The following is a 24207-nucleotide window of genomic DNA, read 5'->3' on the forward strand; positions in this document are numbered from 1 at the left end:
AACAACATATGGCTGTATATATCCTTGTTTAATAAATATTATCAAAGCAGATAAAGACATTACAGTTTAAAGGCACTTCAGGTATACATTACAGCTTGAACCTGCTTTCAGCCGCTAGTAAACGAACCGAGGTAAAATAAAGAATCAACTATGACGGAGTTCTGTGTTTTATGGAATATGCATGTTAAGGATGAGAAATATCATTAACCAATGTAAAATCTGACACCACGTAAATGCTTGTAAATTATTTTTTACAAATAATAAAATAAAACAATATTTTAAAATTTCTACGAATGACCAATCATGATTCATGTTTAAAATAACTACATAAGGCAACTTCAGAGCATGTATGCGTTAAAAAAAAGATTTTAAAGACATTAACGTAAACTTTCCCCTCTACTGTGGCTTTAAAAGCTCTTATACAAGTAGTTTTCAAGACTTTGATCTATTTTACATCGCATCCTTTGTAAACTCTACTTGCATGAAGAACACAACGCAGCATCTGTTGTCGACGTAACCTATCCATCTATTACTCGACCTAAAGAAGGCTGATTCTCGTGGTGCTTTAAGAACCCAGTCCACATCTAATCCATTAGACAATCTCCTCCTCTACGTCCTCAGAACAGTGTTAAGATAAAGTGAGCGCTAACTCTAGTGTCGGTCTTAAACCAGGTTGAACTCTTTGAGATTGTGTCTCAGGATGGTGTCTTTGACCGCGGCGAAGATCAGCCGGATGTTCTCCGTGTCCGTGGCACAGGTGAAGTGAGAGTAGATGGTTTTGTCTTTGTCTTCGTTCTCGTCCTGGTACATCTTGAGGATGAATTCCTGCGCTGACTTTGGATCATTTTGGGGGCCTGAAAAACAGAAGTAATATGTGGGTCAATGATGTCATGCTTGGTTTTTGTTCATTTCCATTTATTTTAAAATTCATTAAAATGCAATGGCTTGAATACAAATTTTCTGTGATGAGCGTGTTTTTATTTCTGAATTAAAACTGATTTCAATGTTGTCAACGTTGAAAATGTCAGAGTGATTAAAGGCCTGAAACTCTTCAAATCATATTATCATATTATATTTATTATATTCAAATTTATTAAAAATATTTTCAAAAGATAAAAAAGAAAAAAGAAATTTTAAGAACTATACTGTATATAGAACTATAAATAAATATATATATATAAACTGTTGACTGGGTTCCTGAAACTTCAAACTATATTATTATATTAAAATATATTAAAAACATTTTCAAAAGATAAAAAAGAAAAAATACATTTTAAGAACTATATATAGAATTATATATATAAAAACACTTCACTGGGTTCCTGAAACTTCAAATTCTATTATTATATTATATTATAAACATATATATATAGTTTGAGGTTAGTTCAGGCTGTAAAATATTATGAGGCACAACTTTGTTGAAACTTGATATTTATGACTGAATCATTTATGAAAAATTTACTTTTGGTTACGCCACTTAAAAAAAGTTATAAAAATGTTCCAAACCATATGAAATCATCATGAGACAAATAGTCTCTGGGCCCTATCTTGCACCCAGAGCAACTGACTTTGTACACCGACGCATGTATCATTCCTATTTTGCACCCGCGCACAGCGGACTTTTCCCTCCACAGACGCACGTCGGTTAACTAAGAAATACACTTGCACTCCCCGGGGCGGTTCAGCGCAAAGAGGAGGCGTGTTCCGGCGCAAACGTTCCCTCATGCTATTTTACAGGTTTAGAAAACAATTCCGCCACTAACCGAAAAAAACAGTTTAAAGTCAGTGGCATGTTATTCATATGCTATTTTAAGGGCCATAATCAATGTAGCGTGTGCTCAACGCGCATACACTTTGATTCTCTCATCTACACACAGACGCAGCAGTTCTCATTTTTGCAAATCATACATTATTATGATAGATAGATAGATAGATAGATAGATGATAGATAGATAGATAGATAGATAGATAGATAGATAGATAGATAGATAGATAGATAGACAGTTTATTATAAAAGCATACATCTAGCTTACACATTTACCCAAATTATCATACGCCTGTTTAACCGAAGCTAATTTGGGTGTGTTTCTCCATCCCCAACGTCACTTCTGTGTTTTACGGCCCTGACGAGAACGTCGGTCTCCTCGGCTGTGAACCGCTCCTGGCATGCGCCTGGCAAATCCGCCGTTATAATAGGAATCCGCTATAGAACAAGCGCGCCTGCTCTTAAAGGATGATGCTCTGATTGGTTTATTTCACGTTATGCCCAAACCACACCTATGAATAATGAAGCTACTTCAGACCAACACATTTTAGATTTGCGTCTGGCGCAAGAGTCATTTATCCCGCCAGTATAATAGCAACAGCGCCCGAGACCCGCCCACAAAGATACTTGATACTTGCGTTACAGATCGTTAAAATAGGGCCCTGTATGTTTTAAACTAGATTTATGGACCCCTTTATATGAAATTGATCCATACATTAATAATATTGCAGTTTATCTTTAACACAATATCTGACTGGACAGGATTCATTATTCCTGTCATAAGAGCAATCACATGATGAGGCACCAGGGCTGCGTCTGAAATCACACACTTCCCTACTATATAGTACGCGAAAAGAGAACATACTTTTTTAGCGCTCACGAAGTACTTCAAATAAGTGCTATAGTATGAGATCTTGGGTACGAAAGCCCTCGTCTCGCATATAAACTGCTATCAGTGACTCACCTGTGAATTCTGGGAAGTATGTGGCCAGGTGAGAGTGAACGATCTTCTCCTTCAGGATGTCTGTCTTATTAAGAAAGAGAATCACAGACGACTGCTGGAACCAGGGATAAGTGATGATGGTTTTAAACAAAGCTTTACTCTCCTCCATGCGGTTCTGGGACACAGAAAACAGATCCAGTCAGCTGACGTCAGACAGAACAGAGAGAACAGTGGACCTCAGCGTGAACCTGACCTCATTGTCGCATTCGGCGAGGACCTGATCGTACTCGCTCAGCGCCACCAGGAAGATGATGGAGGTGACGTTCTCAAAGCAGTGGATCCACTTCCTGCGCTCTGACCTCTGACCCCCGACATCCACCATCCTGATGACGTCAGCAGCAGCAATGAGCATTTGAGCAATGAAACATGACATGGATAAAGCTGTTCTGTTATTACACAAATATGCAATGCAAACCAGAAGGCCATGGTCTCCCTTTCATCGGTTTTATATTATAAATATTTGAAAACTTTCATCCGACAAATGAAAATGTCCGTTTAAATAGCAATAGATTCTATAAACACTATGCAAAAACAGCAGTATTTTCTTTGCAATAAGTGTAATGAGTAGCTAGATGCTATTTATACTTATAAATAGTAGCAGACACTATTTGCACCTCAGTGTTGTTGCTCAGGAAACGGTATGCAATAATAACATAGAGTGTATATGATTATATTCATTAAAATTATTAAATGGATGCTGCCTAATTGGGACAATAAAGCCCTCCCTAACCCTAACCGATAAACACTTTATTATTAAACACACATTAAACACTTTATTTCCACTTTTCTTCATTTTTATTGAAAATAAATGACTTTCCCTGTCTGATATGTGATGGGAAAAGGGAGTAGAGCGAGTTCAGCAAAAGGCGGATTTGAACTCAGGTCTATTTGCATCAAAATTTTCTTCCATGTGCCTTATAGCCACACCAGAGCACTTTTGCTCTTCGGTCCCCCTACAGGTTGTAAGCGGAATTGTCCATTACCGCTGTCGTAAATAATTTAGCCTACACAGCCTACCGTCACACGCACGCTATTTGTTTATCCAGCACCAGCTTTGGAAATAACGATGTCCACAGACAAGGTAGAGTATGTTGCATGATTTTATGAAAGCATGATGTATTGTGACATCAGAAACGGCTATTTTTTATATAGGCTCCACCTATCGGCTATAGTAACGGTTGACATAAAGCAAGTCAAATTTGTAGTTTCTTATGTCTCATTCGAACTACAGATCCGCTACCCGATATGAATATTATTTTATATAAAATATATATTTTATGAAACAAGTTGAACTCTAAAACGGCTAGAAAATCAAAGCCATAAATCTAAATAAGTTGTGTTCCAAATTTGAGGTTGATATCTCAAAAAATGAGCTTTCAGTAAGATTTTGTTTGGGCGCAGTACCAAACTTTCCCCATTGGATCCCAGCAAAACTCCACTGGTGAACACCGTGATTGGATGTGTTATTTGCAGTTGAGTTTTTCTCTCTCAATACTACGAACACACACATGCACACAAACACTTTTTGTTTTTTATAACACACATACCAACCACACTCACATCCATACCAACACACGCACACAATTATCATTGCATAATTTATCCAACTGGCTCTATAATAGCTCAAAATTCATGCAGTTAACATTAACAAAAAAAAAAACTTACTCATAGGTCCAAAAGGGACAAAAATGTCCAAGTAAAAAAAACCTCATAAAAATGTTATGCTTGGGAGCAAATACTTAAGTTTGGTCTCATTTTAAAGAAGACCCTTGGCAGATTGTTGTTGAAGTGAAAAAAGTGCAACCAAAAAAATGTTATAGAAGTTTAAGTTTATGAAAAATATTTATGAACATTATAATTAATATTTTATATAAAATATAAATAAGTAATTTTGTGTAAGTAGTGCAAAAAATTTTTTTTTCAAATGAAATGGGGGTGAAATAGTAAAATTACAATAAAAATAGACACCTGTGCCAAAATTCATGCAGTTAACATAAAAAAAAAAAAAAAAACTTACACATAGGTCCAAAAGGGACAAAAATGTCCAAGTCAAAAAACTCTCATAAAAATGTTATGCTTGGGAGAAAATACTTAAGTTTGGTCTCATTTTAAATAAGACCCTTGGCAGATTGTTGTTAAAGTGAAAAAATTGAAAAAAGTGCAACCAAAAAAATGTTATAGAAGTTTAAGTTTCTGAAAAATATTTATGATATACTAGCCTAGAAATCTAGACGCACCCTAGCGGCAGCAAACTTTATTTTGCAGCCAGGGTAGTCTAGCAACTCTCCGTTGACATTCGAGCTGGAAAAACCAAACTCTAGTCAGGCCAATCACATCGTGTATAGAGTCGGTGGGCGGGCTTTACATAATGACGGCAGACTTGTGACGGTTCCGTGTGAATTCCCTGCTACTTGAAAACAAAGAATGGCTGCTGCTGGCGAACAGTCTTTCGAAGCGGCTTTGTCCGCGACTCTGGAGGACTTGGAGTTAAGCTTTTCTTTGAGAAAAGAACAAAGAACGGCACTGAAGTCATTCTTAAAAAAGGAAGATGTGTTCGTAGTTTTGCCGGCCAGATACGGCAAAGTTTAATCTATCAACTAGCTCTGCTGGTGGTAAAATGCTCTAGTTGGTTGTAGCGCTATCCTATTGCGTGCAGAGGGAATTTCAAAGACAACCATTTATCCCGCCCCTCCGATTGAGTCCTGCCAATGGTGAGTTCCCAGACCCAACATCTTGATGTGGGTCTGGCTTGTCAGGCTAAGTATATACAGTATATTCTGTATATGCTAATCAATGACTAGAAGATAACTATAGCTACCTAAATTCATCAACTTACAATTCAGAAATGTTGTCTACATGTTGTCACTTCTTCTTGAGTCTCTCCATCATTGTCTGACTTCGGTTTGAACATAAAAGGCTAAAGGTTTGTGAAATTTTCAGTGCATGTGTGTGTGAGGTAATAGGACACAAGCTGTTGTAGCTCCGCCCCCTGTGCCGGGAGCACCAGCTCATTTGCATTTAAAGGAACAGACACAAAACGAGGCATTTTTGCTCACCCTCAAAAAGTGACAATCAGGGTTCCCACGGGTCATGGAATTTCTGGAATGTCATGGAATTTTAAGAGGTCTATTCCAGACATTGAAAGTCAGGGAATTTTATATATTTTTTGTCCAAGTCATGGAATATCAGGGAATTTAGTTTGTTGCTTTAAATTTTAGTTTCCATTTATCAAAATGTAATTTTTCTATACCGATTTGTTTCACACATCTTTCTGTATTGTTGTGCTTAGGCTATTTTGAGCGCCATATTTATTCCCTTCCCGCTCAATTGGAAATCACTTAGTTAAAGGGATACTCTACCGTTTTTTCATATTAAACTATGTTATTCCCTTATCTAAGACGAGTTGATACATACCTCTCTCATCTCAGTGCGTGCACTTAATCGCTCTAGCGCGCGGTGACACTTTGAAAGTACTTAGCTTAGCCCAGTATATTCAGTGGTATCTAGCAGCAATGAATTTAGAAGTGACCAAACACATCAACGTTTTCCCTATTTAAAAACAGTTACACGAGTAGTTATACGACCAAGTATGGTGACACAAAATAAAACGGTGTGTTTTTCTAAGCGGGTTAAAAAGGATAACTATAATGTATGGCGTAATAGCACTTTTGGAAGTACTTCGACTCGGCGCAGTAAAAAGTCACGCCTGATCCTCTTTCCACTATTGACAGAAGTGAGAGGAAGAGGATCAGACTGCATTCGACTAAGGCAAACATGCCAGGAAAATGTCAATTTCAAGAGCTTTGGCTACAAAATTAACAATTTAAAGACTGGGTGTTAAAAGTAGACGACAGAAAAGCTAAATGTAAAGTTTGTAAAACTACTATTGAGCTATCAAATATGGATGAGGCCATGCAAACAGCAAGAAGCATGCTACTCGTATGAAGCCGACAGGAGCATCATCTTTGGCCCAAGTGCCCATCAGGGCTGGAGAGTGTCTATTATTCAAGCTCTCAACGGAAGAATGTACGGGTGTGAGGCGTTTGGAAAAATAGGTCCACAGTTTTACAACGAATGGTAAAACACCTGTTGGAAAGCATCTTTTGCGGCGATTTTTGCGAACAGAGCCAACACGAGCAGTTATGATTGGCTGTGATTTATGATTGATTTTGTCGTCTTGTAGCTTTGTCACGTCAGGTTAGGACAGGTGGCTGTTTTTTGTCTGCTCGGTGCTCCGCAAAACAGCGGCCTGTTTTGCCGTTCATTATAGGTCATGGAAATTCATCTTTTTAGTCAGTGAAAGTCAGGGAAAAGTCAGGGAATTTGACATTTGGTTTAGAGTGGGAACCCTGGACAATTTTAACATGCTTTATAAAAATATCTGTGGGGTATTTTGAGCTAAAACTTCACACACACACTCTGGGGACATCAGAGACTTATTTTACATCTTGTGAAAAGGGCATTATACCACCCCTTTAAACCAGTCGATCACGTGCAGAACTTTCCACTCCCATCTGTGCTTTTATTGGATTGCGCTCTCCCTGTTTAATAAATCTTGCCCTGAGTGTTGTGGATTTTGATCAAATTGGATGTACAGCAGAAGTGCTGATGCATGACAAAACACTGATGTGGTATATTAAGACTGTTACCTGAAGATGACGTTCTCCAGGTCAAAGGGATACTCGATGATTCCTGTGGTGGGAACCCTGACTCTCAGAATATCCTGCTCTGTGGGAACATACGCAGCATCTGAAATCCGATCCAGATCACTCAGGTAGCTGTTACGGGAAAACGGGAAAAAAACAAATAATGTGGTCAAGTCATGGCCAGAGCTGATGAAAGTGGCACACAGAGAGTTTACATCACAATACCACACACACACACATTCTGGATGTTTAGAGAAATGCAGGTGATTCGATTAAACACACTTCTAATACTCTAATAAAAATAAGTACACTAAATGTATTGAATGCACACTTAGTGCTAAGTACACTTAGGAGTAGTGTACTTCACATCTTAAAAGTGTATTTTTAAACAAACTGTACTTGCACAAAATATAATATTGCTGAAATAAAAGGCCACTGAAGTGTACTTATAGAGAGCACACTTTCACGACTATGTTTAACACACTTAAGTAGAATTAAAAAGTGCAAATAAGGTCAAATAAGGTCAAATAAAAAAAATTTCCTTAAAGTAATCATTATGTTTTAATAATATTTTGCTGTGCTTTACAGAAGTACGCTTATTTTGATGTGTTGACTAACAAACTAAAGCATGTGTAAAGCACTTAATTATAATTTTAACTGTATAACTAGTTATTTGATATTCCATTGAAAGTTAATATATTTTAAATACACTGAATTGTTAAACTGTACTTAAAATGTAACTTATTTTTTACAAATGTGGAATAACAAATATATTTAAGTACATGACACAAAAGTTTCAATAGAAATGTCATTAAAGTGTATTTTAGTTTACCATAAATGCTTGTCAGTACATTTGGCAGTACACTAAACATTTAAAGTACTTAAGTAAACCTCCTAAGTTCAACTAAGTGCATTTAATATTAATTCAATTCAATTAATTGCAAATAGCATGCAATTAAGTGTCAGAAAACATTACATTCAGTTCACACTTAAAGTATATTCTTTTCCAAGTATATTTTTTCCATAATAAGCATTATTTCTAAAATCAGTAACATTTATGACCAAATAACAAACGTAAGTCAAAAACACAGAGATTACAGTTTTAATTGGTTCACAATTACAAGACTGACTATTTGGCAGAGTCAGTCAGCTGGTACTCTCGACGGCGGTCGTAGCATTCCTGAATCCCAGAGTCATTCCATAGACTACGGATGGCGCTCACTTGGTTCTCATCCAAACTCATGATCTTATCCACCTCAATATCATTCGCCAATGTAGCATGAGCCTGTAGAGACAAGCACAGCCAATCAGGATTCACCACCAACTCCCAGGGGACCAATGAGAGTGTGCGGTCAAGAAACCCAATGTAGAAAACAGCCAATTAATGAGAGTTCAAGAGGAGCAGAGCATGTAAACAGGTGAATATAAAAAGCATGATATTGAAGTTTAACAAAACTCCAATTCGTTATTAAATACGCAATGACCAAAATTAATTCCTGATGTTCCTAAGCCAACTTCAAACAAGATAAATATACTGAGAAGCAAAAATTGCATCAGATAATAGATAGAAACATATATTTCGTCTTGTTTCATCAGCAGATTTTTAGGGGTCCTGGCAGCGAAGATTGTGAGCATTATTTTTCAGATTTAAAAACTGCAAACCAAAAAGATTTGGCAGGATGGTGTCCGATCCGACCCACGTGCACAAATCCGTTCAACACTAGGTGGCGCAATAATACGTACATTTATATTTTAGTGGTTATCCATGTTAAAATTTCTAGAAAGAAAAAAGACAATTGTGTCATAATTTACTCAACTCATGCAATTCCAAATTCAATTCTAAATCCTTGTTCCATGGAACACAAAATAAAATATTTTGAACGATGTTTCAACAGTTTTTGTCCAGACAATGAAAGTCAATGGGGTCCAAAACAACATTGGACTTTTTTTTTTTTTTACAGTTTTAGAGAAAGATGAGGGTGAGTAAATGATTACTGATAAATAAATGTTCATTTTTGGGTGAACTATCCCTATGAAGTCCACCCTGTGGTGAAAATCCAGCTTTTAATGTTGTTTATATGTCTATGTGGTGTTTTTAATATGCTTTAAGACAAACCATGTGTAAATTCATAAGTCGACACCATTGCTGAGTATTTTCTCCTTAAAACTGCAGTGAACCAAAGACAGTCTCAAAAACACGCTTTGAAATCGCTGGTGTTTCTGACGTCACAAACTACCTTGTAACCAATCAGATCAACGTGTGATCGTCAACCAGTGGATCTCTGAGCTGAGTGAGTGAGTGGAGGCGGGGCTCATTTGCATATTCATAGAACCGCGTATACTAAATGAGGCAAGGGTGTCGAGTTACATTCAAGATATTTTAAGGCATGAAGATTTTTTTTTTCAAAGAAAAAACTCTTAAATATGTAGTTTTGGTGATCAAAGATGAGTTTTAAGGGATAAATGTATAGCCTACAGGGGGACTTTAACACTTGGGATGTGTCGACATCAGCACGCCAAAAACTGATCAAGAAAGCTTAAAATTGATCTCCACTCTTCAGATGTGTGTGTGTGTGTGTGTGTGTGTGTGGTCCAGTACCTGGTTCTCTGGTTTAGCATAAGCGATCTTGAGCATGTCCATCGCTCTGACCATGGACTGCATGGCGCTGATCACGTTCTGGTGGACGAGTTTAATGAAGCCCTTCTTATCGTCATCAGTATAACCCGAGCCATGAATGATCCTCATCTGTTTAATGAACGTACTCTTGCCACTCTCACCTGTGCCTACAAAAGAGAAACGGCAAATCAATCCTTTTGTTTCTAAACTAAAAAATAAATACAACTGTATTACCATCTTTTTGGACAAATTTCCATGGTAAAATGCCATTGTACATTTTTGTAAGAGTGAAGGTCTTTCTGTTCTAATCTACAAACTATAATTAGTAATAAAAAAAAAGTTTCAAAAAGTTTGTACTGGATAAAAGAAAATAAGTACTTTTATTCGGCAAGGACAAATTAGATACAAAAACTGTTTTCAACAGTGATAATAATCATAAATGTTTCTTGATCATCAAATCATCATATTAGAATGATTTCTGAAGGATCATGTGACTCTGAAGACTGGAGTAATGATGCTGAAAATTCAGCTTTGATCACAGGAATAAATTATATTTCACAATATATTCACATAGAAAACAGCTATTTTAAATTGTAATAATATTTTATAATATTACTGTTTTTACTGTATTTCAGAAGAAACTTCTGTCAAAAAAATGACCTCAAACTTATGAACAGAATATAAAACGAGGGCCATTTTGAAATTATTTCCATCAGTTAATAACTAATATCAGTATCAATAATGCCATAACAATTCCAGAATCCACAAATTAATATAGACCATTATAATAATTAAACTTCAATGCATTCTTTCATAAATGAACAACTATAATGATTTTGCTTTTGTGGCTTTGATTAATAACACAAATGGTTGCATTGAATCTGGCCGCTTCTCATTTGCTTATTTTCCCTCAGAGATGAACAAAAGGTAAATCTGTTTAGTGTTTGGCTACTGTAGCGACAGGACTGAGATGATTATGTTCGACAGACTGAATGTGTGTCTTGCCAGAGCTGTGTTTATATTCTCCAGCTGCTGTGTCTTTACTCAGGACAGCTGTAGGATGGAAATCTGAGGATCGTTTCAAATACTGTAATGTCACAGTGAGGAGAGGGGAATATATGTGCAGCCCGGGTTATTATCGTTAACTAAAACTTAAACAGAAACCATAAAAAATACAATATAAAAAAATTACTAATTTTATTTCAGCTAGTTGCAAAGGCAGAATTTCTCATTTTCATTTAGTACTAAAATGACTAAAACTAAATAAACGGCAAAAACAAACAACAAAATTATTAAAACTTTAACTAAGATTAAAGTGAACATAAGTCAACAGAATTTTTAAATATTAACAAAAAAAATAGTATATCAATGATAATGCATGATAAACTAATTCTAAACTCCCAATCAGCCAGACACAGCAACACTGGCTCAACCAATGGTGTGAGCTGGGGGCGTGGCTGTTTGTTTTTCCGTCCAATGGTGTGAGCTGGGGGCGTGGCCGTTTGTTTTTCCGACCAATGGTGTGAGCTGGGGGCGTGGCCATTTGTTTTTCCGACCAATGGAAGATGGGGGTGTGTTCTGCAACTCTGTTTGGTGAAATTACAGTCTATATTTAAAAAAGGACCTATTTATTATGTCTTGATTTCGTGTTTAGGGTTTACTAGAATACTTGAATGTTGAACATATTTGACATTATTGCAGCACCTCTTTTCCCAGGCTGCGTTTAAGTGGCCATCTTCCCTCTATCGCGTTCATTTGGATGTACTTCATTGCTTTCGAGTGCCCACTACTGGCGAAACCCTTGAAATGTGTGCACTAAGCCCTTGATCACTTGGGATCCGCTATGGAGCTGATTTATTATTTTTTTCCTTATTAATTTGTTTTATGCACCATTCTATAGGCCTGTATGTATGCTTGGGCTGTCTGAGAAAATATAAAACAATTGCAACGATAACAATAAACTATAACTGTGTAAAACAGTCAGGTTGTGGTAGCTAGTACAAGTATTAAGCGGTTAAATGTCAAAATAAGTCAACAATATCATACACTAGAGTTGTGTGGGTGCGATCTGTTGTGACATCACAATCATGGTGCATTGTGGTCTATGGATCTAAGTGTACATATATTGAGTAGACTCGCTCTCTCTGTGAAATTTGAGAGATCGAGGGTCAATCCAAATAAACATCCCTCGTTAACTTGACGAAGTTGAACGCACTTCCAAATGGCGGTGGGGATTCTCCCGAGGGGAAGTGCTTAGGGAAGTTCACGAGTGTATGTCTAAAAGTGGAGTTAAACACAGTCCCAGTCTGTCAGTAATGCTCTGTTTAGTTCCTGTCTCTATGAAGCCCCTCCTTCTGAAAAGCACACTGTGCTCTGATTGGTCGGCTGGATCCGTGTGTTGTGATTGGTCGAGCACTTCGAGTGTGTTTAAGAAATGCCCCGCCCCTTTCCATAACCACCAGTTTAACACACTACTAACTCACTCAACCAGGCCCCGCCCCTTTATTCTGCGTATGAATTATTTAAATGAGGAATATTGAGACGTGTTCGTTCCCGGAAGAAACTCAAGACTACAATGGAGGCGTTTCAGGAAGTTCAGAAACAGACACTGATATAGAGAAGAACTGAAGAACTTTGCAGAGCTTTTTCATTCTCAAACAGCAACATTACACACTAAAGAAAGATGAACATGGAAAAAAACAGAACAGGTCGTCTTTAAATTAACAAATCCAAAATGGTTAAAAATTCTCTCTCTCAGTTCAAAATGTCAAACATGAAATGACAGTGTATATGTTATGGAAAGTAATAATGAACAAATTGCTGTCAGACAGAAAAGACAGAGGGGTGATAGATCGAGACGGAGAAGAGGACACAGATTTGGGGTGTATGTGTTTCAGAGTTTTGTTTAAAGTGTCGTGTGGCAGAATATCTGTCTTGCCCTCGGCCAATAAACAATCCCTGAGTGCACTGAGAGTCTCCGCACTAAAGCCATTCTTCAAACCTCACTACACACTCACTTACTAATAATATTAGCTGCGGCATTATGGTTTGACTACATGAAGACTCAAAATATACAGTGTATGTATATTCCCAGGTCAGATTTAGGCTAAACTGAGACTTCTCAGGGTGATTTACTGACTTGAACGACACATACACTCTAGGTAATGCCTTATAGCCGCACACTTCTTCAACATGCTTTAATGCGTCATGCGGTCTGATAATGAGGCGTGATATAAATGAATAAGAATAAGGAGTGTTTTCTGCTCGCTGGCGCCTGATGTTTGACACTTTTACAGCTGTCTGAGAGAAGTTCACTTTCTGGACGGTGAAGGTTTGTGTTACTTCTGCAGTGTAATGAGTATATCAATCAGACCGTACTTCCATGCATTACATAACGCTCAGTAATCATTCAGAGTTCATATTTCTCGCAGTTTTACCAGCAGTTTTTACACATATTTCTTCAACGATGATTTCAAGTTTTTTAGTGCAAAAATACATCTTGAAATCTTTACTTACCAGCCATTTAACAGAAACTTATGGCCAAAAAACGAATACAACTTTAAATAAAATTAAAATATAAAAATAAAATCTAAATATTAACAATTAACAAAAACTAAAACGGTATATCAATGATAATGCATGATAAATAATGCATGATAAACTCCCAACCAGCCAGACACAGCAACACTGGCTCAACCAATGGTGTGAGTTGGGGGCGTGGCTATTTGTTTTTCTGACCAATGGAAGATGGGGGTGTGTTCTGCAATTTAGTATATCAATAATAATGCATACTTATTCTAGCTTCATGCATGTTCAAATGAAGCTCGATTTTAATTTGCATCCAAAAGCGAGTTAAAACCGTCCTTGCCGATCGATACACTAACAATTACATTTTCTACATTTTTTACATGTTCTGCAACTGAAGAAAAGCTCCTATACTTTTATGTCTTTTACTGAATTTTGCATTGAGCAATAAAGCAAGATTTTTTTTAATGCTGTTTTTTATTACATTTTGTTTTCCATTAAGCAAATCTACGATACATCTCTTAATGAAATAATATAAATTTGTCTGGCAAAAGGTGTGGCAAAAAGTTCATTTTGGGTTCATCCTGCTTTAAAATTTGACATGAAAATGTGCCGTTCTCCATTCAACCATTCTCCACTTTGCATGAATTAGCATCTTGAGAAAGTCGCAGCGACATTGCGATGCTTTACACAAATGAAAATGAGCAGATTTGAATGATTTCACTTTGAAACCAAGAGGCCTGAGATTTATCGGCTTTATAATAATGTTCAATGGAAAAGGGCAGAAATGCATTTCAACATGAAGTCTATAGGAGGTTTACAAAGATGATGTTTTTAAAACCTTGATTGGAATAATAATAATAAGTAGTGACTCGTGACAAAAGTCATGTTGTTCACTTTCACATGTAGAAATGACATATAAAATAATTATCAATATAAACAGTTCAACAGTTTGAAATAGATTTACATTTATTTTTATTTTAAAGGCTATATTTATTTGATCAAACTTTTTTAAATATTATGATAATTTTCGGACAGTTTTTGCTGCGTTATATTTTTGTAGAAACCATAATAAAAGTTTGGGGCAAGTTAGATAAAAAATAAAGAAATGAATGCTTGTATTCAACAAGGATGCAATAAACTGATGCATAAAAACAATTTATAAAACAAAAGATTTCTATATCAAATAAATCCTGTTCTTTTGAACTTTCTATTCATCAAAGAATCCTGAAAAAATGTATCACGGTTTCCACAAAAACAATAAGCATTCACACACTGATAATAATAAGAACCGTTATTAATAATTGAGTACCAATAATAATAAGTAATAGCTGAGCAGCCAATCAGAATGATTTCTGAAGGATCATGTGACACTGAAGACTGGAGTAATGATGCTGAAAATTCAGCTTTGATCACAGGAATAAATTACATTTTACTATATATTCACAGAGAAAACTGTTATTTTAAATTGCAATAATATTTCACAATATCACAGTTTTACTGTATTTTTAATCTTAATTATTCCAAACATACACTATTTAATCTACTTTTTTATTTCCAAACTATCATTTTTTGGAGTAGTATCTGTTGTGTTTATATTACTGTACTGTCATTCCCCAAAGAACAAAGGCTTTCTAATAAAATATGGGTAACACTTTACAATAATCTTCACTTAACTATATTAATTAGAGCTAATAATGAACTCAACTTATGCAGCATTTATTAATCTTTGTTTATTTCAACATTTACAAATACTTTATTAAAATCTTGTTAACATTAGTTAATGCACTGCGAACTAACATGAACAGCTTTATTTTTATTAGCTAACATTAACAAAGATGAACAAATACAGGAACAAATGTATTGCTCATTAGTTCATGTTAGTTAATACATAATGTTAACTAATGAACCTTATTGTAAAGTGTTACCAAAATAGGTTTATAAAGAACTGAATTGTATTGTGCTGGTCACACCTAAAAGTACTTGAGTTTTTGTACACAACACACACACACAACACACACGCACATGACAGCACAATGCAAATGTTTTGTTTTACATATTATAAAACGCATGCATACAATTGACTCATGTTTGACGTAAAGAAAACTCAAAGCTCACGAGTTACAGCTAAAAGCGAGTGTGTGTTGGTGTTGTGTACGTGATTTTGAGCTTTCCGCCGGGTCTGTCTCCAGGGCCGAGCTCTTCATGTGGTCAGTGTAATAATGAATCTACCGGGAGACAGGTTCACTTCACACACTCTGCACAGGTGTGTGTCAATGAGCCACTGTAACAATTATAAATGGCATGCATGACAAAAGCACAACAGCCATTTCTCCGTGCGATAGTGACTCTGGAAATGAGTTTGTTCTGTTGAGGAAAGTTTATTTAGAGTTCACTGCACTTCTGCTTTGCATGCTTTTGCATAGCGAGACCAGAGACAGTGTCCGTGCGGCCAGGAACTGCTGTGTGAAACGGTGTCGCAGCAGCTAAACACACACACACATCTCGTTCTATAAATATAGACAGGCACAGACCCCCCCAAAACACCAAACCATGTGACATAAGCAAATAAATGATGCTAGAGCTTTTTTGAGACATTTTTGATCAATCATTTTTGATTTTTGACTTTTAATGTAGGTTTCACAGTCATCTTGGTTATCCATACACTTTAGCATAGGCCTACTTAAGTGCAAACTGAACCTAATGTTTTCTGAGACTTAATTGAATGTTATTTGCAATTAAATGACAACGCATTATAGTTTAAATTCATATTAAACGCAATTAGTTGAACTCAAGAGTGTTTTTTGACCCATTTAAGCAGGCTACATCTGCATATGTAATTGTATACATCTGTATACTACTAGTGTCTTTGAAATATGGTTAAAGTGTACTGCCGAATGTACTGACAAGCAACTAAACTACAATATATTTAATGTCATTTCTATTGAAACTTGTATGTCATGCATTTGTAATTACACATTTGTAATGATGAAGTTGCCGTTTAGCTCATTTAAAATATATTAACTTTCAATGTATTATTAAATAACACTAAATTGAATATTGAATAGCACTTTCTTTAAAGCACAGCAAAAGATTATGAATTAAAATGTACTTTGAAGTAAAAAATATTAATGTGACATTATTACAAAGTGCCGTTAAGTGTGTTAAGATACAAAGTGTGCTCTCTTTAAGTACACTTAAGTGGCCTTTTATTTCGGTAGTATTATATTATATGAAAGTACAGTTTTTTAATATACTTCCAAGGATTGTAGTACACTACTAGTGCACATTCAATACAGTTAACCCTCTTGTGCTTTTCAGTAAAATTTAACATTTTGTTTTTATTTTTTACTTCATCGTAATGGAACTTGGTAGGCTACTTACTGTGTGAACACACACACACCCCCCCCCCCCCCCCCCACACACACACACAAAATCATGGACATGATTCAAAAAGGTTAATTATGGTCCTGAAAAAACTTGTCACACTTGTATTGATCATGATCAAAAATGAGCGCATTGGAAACTAATGGGAATTTCAAGGCGAGTTTCCTCTAGTGGAAGCGTTCGGTACTGCGCACAAACATGTTCTCACTGAAAGCTCATTTTTTGAGATATCAACCTCAAATTTGGAACACAACTTGTTAAGATTTATGGCTTTGATTTTCTCACAGTTTTAGAGTAAAACGTTTTTTTTTTTAAATAGTTCATAAAAATGCATAACAATACCTAAATGTAAAATTTTATAACTTTTTTTCAAGTTCACTTTTTAAAACTTTTTAAACTTCAGCAATAATCTGCCAAGTGTCTTCTTTAAGAGACCAAACTTAAATATGTGCCCCAAAACATTCAAGATTTATGACAGTTTAAGATAGAAGGTCCATGCTCAAAAAGTGTTTTGGAATATGCTATAACTAGGCTACTGCATAAATATAATTTAGCGCCATAAAATCCCCTAAAAATACAAATTAATATTAAAAATGAATATTAATATTAAATAAAAAACATTATCGAACAAATATATTGTAGCCTACAATCATTTAATTGAACAAAAAGAGAGAAATCGTTCATTTTGACCGCACGCGAGCAGAGCCAGAGGGTTATGCGCACTTCCTTTACACAAATCTGCCGTCACGTTCACACAGGTGTCCTGACAAAGTAATATATATATGTCTATCTATTAGTAAAGCGTCTTTTTCTAATGTTTTTCACACTGTTGTACGATCTTGCACGTGTCGCTCACCCAGCAGCAGCAGCTTGAGTTCTCTCCGCGAGTCTTTCTTGTCTTTCCTCAGTTGTTTGTCGATCTCCTGGTTTATCCTCTGCCTCTCCTTCTCGTCCGCAGACATGCAGCATCCAGCCATGATTCTCTCTCTATCTCTCTCTCTCTCTCTCGATGATCTTCAGCACACTATAGTACAGCTTTAGTTAGATGTAGGCTATTTTCTTCTCCTTTGCTCCACACCACAGTCTGAGAGTTCATGAATGGGCTCCTCCTTTAAAAGTCCACTGAACATAATCTCCAGTTGTGTAGCAGAACTTGTGCCTGGGTGTCCAGAAGTGCAGAAGTGCTGCTCTTCTGTATCAGTCCTGATGAAGGAATGGCAGAGCTGGACACACACGCACGCGACAGCTACATGAACGCGCTCTGTGGAGCGTGCGCGCGCACTGACTCCTCTCCTGCGCGTGACAGTGATGATGATGATGATGATGAGCATCTGCTGTCACTCACACCTGGCCTCCACCCTTCACCTGAACCAAAAAAAGAAAAGAAAAACCCCTTCACCTGCACCAATAGGGAAGTAGGATGCCACCGTACTTTCCAGCTAATCTCTTCAAATAGCCTACTGAATGAATAAGTAATTAAGTAAATAAATAAATACAGTTTCATTATGATGTTTGGTGCATAAGAATCATATGAAAAGATTTTTAAAATATATATAAGATTAACTATATTAGCCTATAGTTAGTGCTGTCAAATCGATTAATCGCAATTAATAGCATCTAAAATAAATATAATTTTTTTTTTAAATTAAATAAATATTCAAATATATTTCGAAATGTAATTCATTCCTTTGATCAAAGCTGAATTTTATATGTAGACACGCACGCACGCACGCACGCGCGCACACACACGCGCGCGCACACACACACACAGCACTCAATCATATTATAGGCCTATTACATTATATATTATATTATATTATATTATATTATATTATATTATATTATATTATATTATATTATATTATATTATATTATATTATATTATATTATATTATTTAAAAACACTCATGCTCACTAGATCTGTTTATGTGATAAAAAACAAATAAAAAATATTAATGTAGTTAAATATTATTTTTATATTATATCAGTTTAAAATATATTTCAAAGTGTAATTTATTCTTGTGATCAAAGCTGAATTTTCAGCATCATTACTCCAGTCTTCAGTGTCACATGATCCTTCAGAAATCACTCTAATATGATGATTTGATGCTCAAGAAACATTTATGATTATTATCAGCAAAAAACTGGTTTCTACATAATAAAACAAACATTATTAATAATTGTATACCAATAATAATTGAGCACCAAAAAATGTTAGAATGATTTCTGAAGGATCATGTGATTTTGTATTTTGCATTATCATACATAATTTCAAACCATTGTTTGGCTCAACAAGAAATTATTAAATATTTTGCTATACAGTCATCTTTAGTTTGCTCACTGGGAGCTCAAGGATGATGAAGCATATTTACTGTAAAGCTTTTGACATGGAAACATCTCTGTAAAGCTGCTTTGAAAATACATGTGTTGTGAAAAGCGATAAAAAAATAAATAACAAGCACATTTAATACAGCTGTGACAACTGATGTCAGCAAACACCTGACGCTTAAACACTCTTGTCCTGAGAGCTTTTTAGTTACTATTCTCCTTCATTATAAAGTTGACTATGAATATGATACCAGTATATTTTGTGCACTTGATATCCAACAGCTAAATAAATCAATTAAATAAATATAAGGTATAACATCATAAAAGAAGAAAGTGAATTACTGGAGTGTACATTCAAACTCACATTGATTTGATATTGTATAGATATAGATAATATTTATAATACATCCTGTGCAAGAGAAAAACAAAACTTAAAGCATTTTTAATAGCATAACTCTTCTAATGTCAGAGGACAAGTTGATAGAATCACGAGAATTCATTTGTTTGGTCCCAATGCTGAATTTACTTCTCTGTATTGTTGCTTTCGTATCTAGAATGGAGTCTATTTATTTATTTATTTATTTATTTATTTATTATTTCACTCATGTATATTTTTCATTGATTTATGCCTGTAGAATCAGCTCAGTTTGCATTACTGAGAGACATAATCCAATCATAGGTTTTATGATGAAACCTAATTTCTATTCTATATTATATTTAATTGTAAACTGACCCAACTCTCATCCATACTGTAATGTGAGTGTACTGTAAAGGACACAGACCCAGGATCAGACAGGGAAGAACTGTCTCTGATTCTGAGATTATTATAATATTAAAAAAAAAAAAAAAAAAAAAAAACTCAATTTGCTTGGAGACACTAAAAGGTCAAACCATGGACACAATTAAGAGAGGTTAAAGATCTGGATTTAAGCAAAAATTTGTCCTTTTTTTGCTGGCTGTATTCAAAATAAGCAAGGACAACATTTGCAACTACTTTCCAAGTAAAAGAGTCAGGAATACGACATCGTATTTCCATGTTTAAAATCAACACATTCTCATCAAGATCATCAGTGGCCAATTTTCCACAGCACAAACTGACACACACATCTTAACAGCAAACACACACATTCTCCCCTCCTTCTCTCCGCTTTCGGAAGCAGAACCCGGCAAGCAATAGCCGTCATTTCACCGTCTAGTTTAACTAAAGACCCGATGTAGTCCGGCTATGAGGAACACACTTCAAGCCAAAATAACCTTGAATTTGGTTACATGTCGTTTTTGCCAAAATGACTTACGAGATGTATGATTTGCTTACATGATGGATTATCATACATGTTTTTGTTTGAATGGATGACTAATGGATGACTAGTCTATTCTTGGGCTATGGTTTAGACGTCTATTACATTTAGCCAGGTTTTAGCCAGACATCTGGTCTTTGTTTGGACGGCTATTAGACGTCTTTTAAACGCATAATTGCTCTCCAAACTCATCCTTTCCAATCAGTTCTACCTGTCCGCTTGATCCGATCCCCACTCATCTCCTTCAGGCTATTTCTTCCTCAGTTTTACCCGCACTCACTCATATGATCAACACCTCTCTTCACACTGATGCCTTTCCCACAGCGGTTAAGCAGGCTCGGGTAACCCCACTGCTTAAAGTCCCCCTGTGGTGAAAATCCAGCTTTTAATGTTGTTTATATGTGGTGATTTTAATATGCTTTCAGACATTGCTGAGTATTTTCTCCTTAAAACTGCAGTGAACCAAAGACAGTCTCAAAAACACGCTTTGAAATCGCTGGTGTTTCTGACGTCACAAACTACCTTGTAACCAATCAGATCAAGGTGTCGGCGGGCTCTAGCATATCATTAACAGTGAACTAGCAGGGGAGATGCCAGGTTATCCTGGTATATTTTTCTGTTTATATGATAAAAGTAGATTTAGCAATATAGCGGGTGTATGATGTATATTACAATGTTATGATGAATTATATGCCTTTCTCCACTGACGTTCTGAGTTGTTTAAAGCGTCTCTGATGATTGTTAGAAGACAGACTGAGATGGCGAACGGGAATATAGTTTGTGTAACATTAGCAACACATTATTAGCTGTTTGATAACAGTCAAGCAAAAGGCTAATCATATTAATTACCACTATGACCGATACCATTGTGCAGCGTTTACCTCAGTAAGTTGGCCGAGTGGATCTGTGAGCTGGAGTGAGTGGAGGCGGGGCTAATTTGCATATTCATAGATCCACCTATACTAAATGAGGCAAGGGTTTCGAGTTACATTCAAGCTATTTTAAGGCATGAAGAATATTTTTTCACAGGAATTTTTTTAAAAATATGTTATTTTGGTGATCAAAGATGAGTTTTAAGGGATACAATTATTTTGATGGGACTTACTCTAAATTACAGACTAGTATCCCTTCTTCCATTCATTGCTAAAACACTTGAACGAATCATGTTCAACCAAGTCTCTACCTTTCTTACACAGAACAACCAGTCTGGTTTCAAAAGTGAACTCTCAACTGAGACTGCTCTCGGTCACTGAAGCTCTGAGACTGGCAAGAGCAGCCTCCAAATCCTCAGTACTCGTCTTGTAATGCTCTTTTGGCAGGCATGTACTGTCAAACCTCTGCAACTGATCCAGCAAGACTGTCTTTAACGAGCCGAAGAGACACACACGTCACTCCTTGCCTATAGAACAACCACTGGCTCTGCTCTTCATATCCCTAAACTCACTACATCAGACTCATATGGCCTCCAGAAGCTTCTGCAAGTGAACGCCATCATCTCAAAGAGGCACTAAATCTCTTTCTCTGACCTTCACCTGGACTGATCTCTGCTGGCGGATTGATTGACCTGCCCAACTCAACACGAGTCTTTAGTCATTTCCAAGAAACAATGTTCCACTTCATCACAATGTTTCATCAACACATACTATTTTATACCTAAAAAAAAAAACTTGCTATATGCATTAATGAGACTAGTCACAGCACCTGCATATTGTTGCCCTATTGTTGGTTTGATTGCTTCTATTGCTCTCCTCATTTGTAAGTCACTTTGGATAAAAGCATCAGCTAAATGATTAGATGTAAATGTGAATGTACGTTCTAAAACCATGAAAAAGTTTGTTTTGTTGATCAAAAAAACAAACTTTTAGCTTTTAGTTGCTATTCCCTCAAGAAAGTCTTTCTAATAATTAAAAAAATAAAATAAAATAAAATATTGAATTATTTTAGGTTATAATATTCCCTGACTTTTAATTTTAAAGTCCCATTGAAGTAACTTGAAATGCACAGCATTATTCAGTGTGTTGATGTAATTTCCACTGAAACAGGAAGACAGGGCGGGGCATATCGAACAGCCCCTCCCCTTTTTTAACTAGCCAATAGCGTTTAGTTTATGTCACAGTTCGGCCAGAGCTGTTGAGCTCAATAAAGCCGCAGTTTCCTCCTAAACTCTAATCGTTTCTCCTCATAATCTCCCTCATATCGTTTTAAAATACAGCATTCTGTGCAGAACTCAAAAGGGTTTGATACGTTTTCTGGTCTGAGCGACTCGATCACAGGTTCGCATGACACTAACGTGAAACCAGACTTCATTCGCCCCAATGGAAAGCATATTTACACCGTCTAAAACATGTGAACAAGCGACTGATTTCAGCCACAGCTTCAGCGTCTATTTATAATGTAGGGGGCGGAGCTTCAGATTCTAGAGAGCATTTGATTGGACAGAAAATCTGATGAGAAGCTGAAGTGCAGAGTGATGTCATCAAAATCATTAATCCATATTGGCGGAAGTGAGAGACTGTATTTTTGAATGCTTATATCTTATTTTTTTGGCATTGTTTTGGAGCACACTAGATTACAGTAAGACTAACATATTCATTGTAAAAGCCAAAAAAAAATTAATGGAAACTTTCATATTATCAAGGTTGCACCCCAAACAACATTTTAAATTCAGTTCTACATTACCATTTCAAGTCGCTTTTTTACATCAGACCTGGTAGCACCTTTTGTTTTTAATCTTATGTCAAAACCATGATGATTTTGAATAACTAATTACTGAATCGTCAACAACAGTAAAGCAAGGACATTCCTGTTTTTCCGAGTAGGGGGAGGCTGCAGACCTGGAGCCGGTAGATCTACGCCCCAAGCAGTTTTACGCCCCAGGCAGTTTTACGCCCCTGCTGTTCCTGATGCGTCCAGTAGGGGGAGACTGTACAGCGACACGAATTGAGGTATATTAAATAATCTGCTAAAGTTATTGTTGTTTAGCAATGATGCAACATTTATTATTTATAAACGATTAGCTTGATAGAGCTAGGTAGATATCAATTCATTTCTATATATCAATGGATGGGTCTGTAGTTTATTTCGAGAGACAAAAAGTTATGGACGCTCAGGTTGATGTTCTGTCTGGCTTCAATTTAGCTAATCACGTGTAGGTTTAGCTGCCCCTGTAGGTTTAGCTGCCCCTCGTCTTTTCTACTCAATTTCAAAATTAATTTTTATTTTGAATTTTCTTTTGTTGCCTGTCTTTATCTTGCGTGAGATGGCCTCTTCTGGTAAGACTGTTTACTCCTTTCTGGTTTGAGTTGTTTCTTATAAATGAGATTATCTAACTATCTAATTTATATCTAAATATACATTTTTCTTAAAATAGCTTACTGATCTGGACTAAAATGTAGGTTGTGTGCACTTAATGTGGGATTTATCATACTCTGTCTTTACCAAGTTCTATTTAACTTGCATCCCATAAAGGTGTGTGTTTGCTTTAGCTACTTAAGGAAATGAAAATCTCTCTCTCTCTCTCTCTCTCTCTCTCTCTCTCTCTCTCTCTCTCTCTCTCTAAACTTGTATAAACTATAAAACACCCATCTCTCTTTTTTAACTGCATTCCAAACCAATAGCTTCTCTAGTAAATAAATGAC

General features: G+C 36.0%; 1 protein-coding gene across 1 annotated transcript; it reads right to left on the minus strand.

The window, feature by feature from the left end:
* Positions 1 to 9: 9 nt before the first annotated feature.
* Positions 10 to 18206, minus strand: gna14a (guanine nucleotide binding protein (G protein), alpha 14a). The gene is made up of 7 exons (XM_084138337.1): positions 17800 to 18206; positions 10014 to 10198; positions 8545 to 8699; positions 7418 to 7546; positions 2962 to 3091; positions 2730 to 2883; positions 10 to 854 (listed from the first exon to the last, which is right to left on the minus strand). Exons 1-7 carry the CDS (start codon positions 17918 to 17920, stop codon positions 664 to 666), a joined length of 1065 nt encoding a protein of 354 aa, XP_083994463.1. The 5' UTR covers positions 17921 to 18206; the 3' UTR covers positions 10 to 663.
* Between the last annotated feature and the right edge of the window lie 6001 nt (positions 18207 to 24207).

This window comes from Abramis brama (assembly GCF_963993115.1).
Source record: "Abramis brama genome assembly, chromosome: 16".
In the NCBI taxonomy this organism is placed as follows: Eukaryota; Metazoa; Chordata; class Actinopteri; order Cypriniformes; family Leuciscidae; genus Abramis; species Abramis brama.